Raw genomic sequence first — 5,946 nt, 5'->3', positions numbered from 1 at the left:
TTTTTAAATTATTTGGTGCATTTTAAATGTATTTATTTATTTAAAGGTTCATTTATCTATTTCTGCTTTTATTTCTAATGATGTAAGTTTCAGTCCTCCATACTGCAGAACTTGGAAGAGGTAGTTCAGTGACTGAATCAGGTGTGTTGGAGCAGGGAAAAATGTAAAACATGTAGGACTGCAGCCCTTGAGGACCATGATTGCCCACCCCTGACCTAGAGGTACAAAAACTTTCAACACCTTTGTAGTATTTTTTTTTTTTGCTTGCATCAGCAAGTTGTACACATGTGACCTATCACATAAAGGATTAGAGAGGAGATTAGGAGTGTAGGGGATTAGACAGCTATATTGTATTGGTTGAAGAATTTGGGATAATTGTATTTGTTGTAAAAGAAATACTTTCTCTGTGGGTCCCCTGTAAGAAATGTGTTCTGAAGTGTTTTTTCTGAGTTGTACCAACTAACCATGGTTTAGAGCAGGAAAGCTAAATTTTTCTTTCAAATGACCTCTAGAAACCCTCATTAGAATACATAAAAATAAGATTCAGAGTAATTTTCAAGGTTTCTTATGATGATTTAGGTACCAAAATTTAGCTTAAAAAGTCAGGAATCTGAATAATTTCATTTGACAAAATATGACCTAATCCCTGATTTGATGTGATGGGTCCAMTATATTTCCCATTTTTAACCAAGGCCTTTGCTTATGGTTTTTCCTCCCATAAAACCAAAAGAAAAGCACGGCTTCTGCTCTGGAAATATCCATCATACACAAAGCATTGACCCTGTTTTTCAATCAGTTTTTCTTTCCTCTGAGTATGCAATGCCTCGCACCAAGAGAGAAAATCTGCGCCAGCAGAGCTGCCTTCCTCTTTTTTGGCTCTGACCAAGGTCATCTTCAATATCTTTTGGTTCTTTGAAATGACACAAAGGTGTCCTTCTTCTAGGTGTTACGCAAGAGTCTTTTTCAGTGAATGCCAGTAGACAAGCACAGGTGGGTGACTTTGAATGGCTGCAGATAAGATCTCTGTTCAGGCGTGGATGTTTGCAGTTGAATACCACCAGAATGAGCATGGGTTTATGGTTTGGACAAAGAGTCAGAGMGGAGGGAAATGTTCAAAAATGAACCCTGGAGAGAGAGAGGGGAAAAAAGATTTATATTCCAGAAAAGATGCATATCTTTCCAATTGAAAATGGTTCAACAGATTTTAAGCCCAGCCTCCGTGTGACTGATACTCACATCACATGGCTATCGTTGACACCTAATTAACACTTATTGTTAACAGGGGGTGGAGTGATACTGGCAATGGCTGCGTTGTAGGAGGGGGACAACTGAAAACGGAGGCCTCCACCTCTGTTTAATGATGGACGGTCTTTCTTCACAAAATGGCTTCTTTTACTCCTCTCTCAAACCAACGTTCCTCTCTATCAAGAATGAGAACATCCTCATCTCTGAAAGAGTGACCGCTGGCCTGTAAATGAGTGAAAACTGCAGAGTTCTGGCCATTAGATGTAGCTCGTCTGTGTTGGGACATTCTTTTGAACAGTGGCTGCTTTGTTTCCCCGATGTATAACTGGTCGCAGTCCTCCTGGCACTTAACAGCATATACAACATTGCTCTGTTTGTGCCGGGGCACCGGATCTTTGGGGTGAACCAGCCTTTGCCGTAATGTGTTTTGGGGTTTGAAAGCCACTGGGACATCATGTTTAGAAAATAAACGTCTCAGCCTGAATTTTGCCTGAAACTCTCAGACTGAAGAAGTCTCTTGGAGGAGAGACGAAACGTTTCATTAGAGAAGAACCTGTCCAGAAGACCTATACAATTTTTTTCTTTTTGATTTTTTATCTGGGTTACTGAGATGCATCAGGACATTCAAYAGATTTGTTTTTGAGGCAAAACTCTGCTTTAAAAGATCTAAATGTACTGATGTACATCGATAGCTTAAAGTAGGGCTTTAAGGGAAATAGGTATAGGGGGTCAAATCTATAGCCACATTGCAATGGCACGGTCTGTAGACACTGGATTAAAAAGAAACATACATTTAATCACGAAAACCGTGTATTCATAAATCTGACTYCGATATCTCCATTACAAAGAGATATGGCTGCTCAAAATGATCAGAACAAGCCAAAATYATCATCCCTCCTCCACCGTGCTGAACAGTTGATATGAGGCTWTCTTGTCCATCCAGTAAGCTTAAACTCTAGTTTCCCAACTGTGGTTGTGCAAAGATCAATTTTAACAGAAGCCCATATTAAAAAGATGGAAGCCTGTCTGTTGCAGGTGGTAAATTACCTGTTTTATCCCCTTCTGTCTTTCAGGAATGTCCYAGCGGAGTCGTTAATGAAGATACCTTTAAAGACATCTACGCACAGTTCTTTCCACAAGGAGGTATGTGCCCACGCCTCCACTTCCTCCAGTTCTGCTTCCTAAGCACTTCTCGTTTCCTCTGCGACCCGAACAGGCTAGAAYGGCACCAGGTTACTTTAATTTAACCTTGGATCAAAGCAAATGCTKTGACAGAGCGAGAAAAGTAGTTTGTCTTTATGCAGCCTTGATTTTCTCAGTGTTGGCTTTTATCATTATGCAACAAATCTACTGAAGGACAGAGCAGTAAAAGCATTGGGAGGCTTTGATTTATCCACTCAGAGAAGAAAGGCAGACCGGTAAACATAATGGCACCCCCCCACACACACAGGAAATGTTAATAAAAGTCTCCTCTCCGAGCATGTTTTTTCTTCTCTTTCATCAAGAGCCTTGTTTCTTTGAAGTTGCACTAAACAGCGACAAGAAAGGGAAAAACTTTGCTTTGAACCATTTTCTTGTTTGCAGTAGGTGTTACAGCTGGTGTTGGACTGTAATGGTCACGGATGGGTTTTTTTGTTTTGTTTTGTTTTTTTTAACTTCTTGTTTGTTTTCCTCGTAGATGCTTCGACATACGCACACTTCCTGTTCAATGCATTTGACACGGATCACAATGGTTCCGTGAGTTTCGAGGTGAGCCAAGTTTGAAGGGATAAGGAGTTATACAACGGGATGTAAAATTTGGGGAGTTGTTACTATTTTGTTGCTTTACAAACTGGAATTTAAATGCACTTTTTTAAAATTAGTCATTAGTAATGGGCCTACACAAAATCCTCCATATTCTTCTTCTTTTAGCTACCTCCATGAATACCTCCTTTTCATGTACCTTATTTCTTGTTTGTAGTACAATAACACTCATTCCCAAAAACATTCATGTTTAAGCTTTCTATTAAAAATGAGATCTTTGACCTCAAAGGGATTTGCCTGGTTAAATAAATGTTAATAAACATAAATGTTGTACMTTTGAAGTTACTGTACAGTATAGGTGTCCTGGTACTTGTTTTTCTCCAACCGAGTATGACTGTACTTCCGTTTTTGGTACTCKCTGATACGGAGTACCAATACTAAGTACTTACTGAGTTGGAACCTAAACGTTACACAGTGACTAAACATTTATTTTATTTAGAACAAAGTTGCTCTCCTTTCTTGTCAAATATTCAGCACGATTTATACTGCTGCTACATTTCAAAACATAAAAATTTGATTTTCTTTCAACTTGTATACATTTTTTAAGCATGGAGCTGATGAACTTTTCATTTGAAATGTAAACGGCAATATAATTAATAGAGTATTTATTAAAACTGGTATTGATATTTGTAACGGGCATATGTAAATTAAAAGATAGACTTTYGAAAATCCTTTTAAATTCCATGTTGTGAGGCAAAAAAAACAATGTGTTATTTTATATGTTGCTACAACAGGGGCGGTTCTAGGGGCGGGGCCACAKGGGCAATGGCCCCCTGAAGTGCCCCTGGCCTGTCACTCATCTGTCCTTTGCCCAAGAGTGATGATGCTGGGTGCAGTTYCATGTCTAAACACTAGAGGCGCTAATGAACCAAATAGAAAAGTCCAGWATGAATCAAGCTGACAGAAGTRTTTTTGKTTTCTTAAAATTTGAAAAATCYTGTAGAAAAAATATTTTAACTCACAAATGTTGGCTGGATTATCTCAAATGTTGTGTGTTTGAGAGTATTTTATCTATGTACTGTAAAATGCATGTAAAATTGGTAAGGAGAATTTACAGTGCAAGCTGTTTTAAAATTACATTACAAGTGTTTAAATGYRTGACTGGTAAATWCATCATACCAAAACCAGCRATTTGTGTGCAAGGACGCTRAATRAATACTTGGCYYCTCTATGAATRWTGTGGCCCCTTGATGGCCCYTTACTCAGAAAAATCCTGGATCCRCCACTGTTCTACAAAGATGACGAGTGGGGGAGRAAAAAAACAGAAAATGTTGATTGGAAACATCAGAAATGTCTAAAGTAAAACCACAAACCGATGCTGCACACTGCTGAGGGCACAACGTGCAGATCCAGTTTGTTTTTTTCTCTTCACCAAGCTSTTTTGYGATGCCAGCAACATTTTATTAATATTTATGAAGGACACATATTTGCTTATTAGGACAGAGAAGCTGTCATTCCGCCAAACTAAAGCCCCCTGAGTTTATATGTCCACTGTGTTGAAAAACATGTGGATTCCCAGAGGGCCTGCACAGAATATGAGCTTKCAAATCATTTGAATAATGAAGTATTTTTGATTTATAGCGCCTCCACTTTTGCTGTTTCATCACTCRTCTCTAATTAATATCCAACATAATACTGTCTGCTTGCAGAAATGCCGACGCATGAAGGATGCTTTTGTTTATCTCCTGGGTTTTTGTTTTTGTTATGTTTTTTTTTTCTTACTCTTGTTTACTGAGGTGTAGTTTTTCTTCAGTGTGATGTGGTGTTCAAGCGTAAATGAACTGTTTGTGTTACAGGACTTTGTTATGGGGCTTTCAATCCTCCTGCGAGGCACGGTGCAGGAAAAACTCATCTGGGCRTTCAACCTTTATGATATCAATAAAGATGGATACATCACTAAAGAGGTGCAGTGTGTCTAATTAACTGTCTGTAATGGAAGACTACAAAACTGACYGAATGTTGTTTTGCAGAACATTGGATCAAAACCTTGCTTTTACCTTAAACTTATTTACCTTTTGAACAAAAAACCAGGTAGTTTCTCATATATTCTGGTTGTTCTGTACGAGTTCTTTATGCTAAAATCCACTCAAAACGTTCAGATTTGTAACCGAACTGGACTTTCTGAGCTGAGTCTTTTACAAGCGAGTGTACTATAAAGGACCAATTAGCTCCACAGCTGAGGCTCCTGGGAATGACCTTTTAGTTTGGAAATATTTGGTTACAAATGAAAGCTTTTGGTCGGTGTGATCCGTGTTCTGGCTCAAGATGAAACATTTAGCSCAACGGTTCGAACTCACCCAGGAGTTTAATCAGCATTTAGAAAACTGCAGGGATGTTGACTCAGACTGAAATCTCTCATCAAGCACTAAGAGGAATATTTGTTTTAATTAATGATGAAAATGCCAGCTCTTCATTTGGTGTAATCAAGAACCCTCACCCTCAAGCTAGGTGATTTTATAATGAGCTACGGTGCTCCAAAGTTTTAAACCGCTCTTAGTTTCTTTATTTTTTGTTTCCAAAGAGACAGATCGTTTTGTGTTATTTCAAAGTAGCCTTGATCAGTGAGTGTTTCTAAAGCGCTTTCAGACTYTCTCTTTGGACTTTGATTTTACACATTTTTGTCCTGTTATTGTATTACAAAGCAAAATAATTAGTTTGTGCTTTAAAAAAAAGTTTGGAGGACAAAAGCAGACAGTATGTGAAAGTCTTAACTTTAGAAAACAAAAATGAAATTCAGYAAAGACCTGGTTCATTTGTCGTATTTAGATATGGCAAGTTTTTGGCTAATAATTCTCTACTAATCACCTTTTGAGGCTAAAATACTTTTTGTATTTGTTAATCTGTGTTATCTCATTTTTTAAGCCAACTAAAATACAAGCCCTAAAATATGGAGAAAGA

At 38.1% G+C, this 5,946-nt stretch overlaps 1 protein-coding gene across 6 annotated transcripts in view; it reads left to right on the top strand.

Moving 5' to 3' along the window:
* kcnip4a (potassium voltage-gated channel interacting protein 4a) overlaps positions 1–5,946 on the top strand; it is a 154,754-nt gene that overhangs the window by 145,379 nt on the left and 3,429 nt on the right. For all 6 annotated transcript variants that reach the window (XM_014004363.1, XM_014004359.1, XM_014004362.1 and 3 more), the window contains 3 exons: positions 2,319–2,388; positions 2,924–2,994; positions 4,845–4,952. In XM_014004363.1, coding sequence (XP_013859817.1) covers positions 2,319–2,388; positions 2,924–2,994; positions 4,845–4,952 — 249 coding nt within the window. The remainder of the gene's footprint in view (positions 1–2,318; positions 2,389–2,923; positions 2,995–4,844; positions 4,953–5,946) is intronic.

This window comes from Austrofundulus limnaeus, unplaced genomic scaffold (genome assembly GCF_001266775.1).
Source record: "Austrofundulus limnaeus strain Quisiro unplaced genomic scaffold, Austrofundulus_limnaeus-1.0 Scaffold23, whole genome shotgun sequence".
In the NCBI taxonomy this organism is placed as follows: Eukaryota; Metazoa; Chordata; class Actinopteri; order Cyprinodontiformes; family Rivulidae; genus Austrofundulus; species Austrofundulus limnaeus.
Note: the sequence above shows the minus strand (reverse complement) of the source record. Positions and strands in the feature narration are given on the sequence as shown.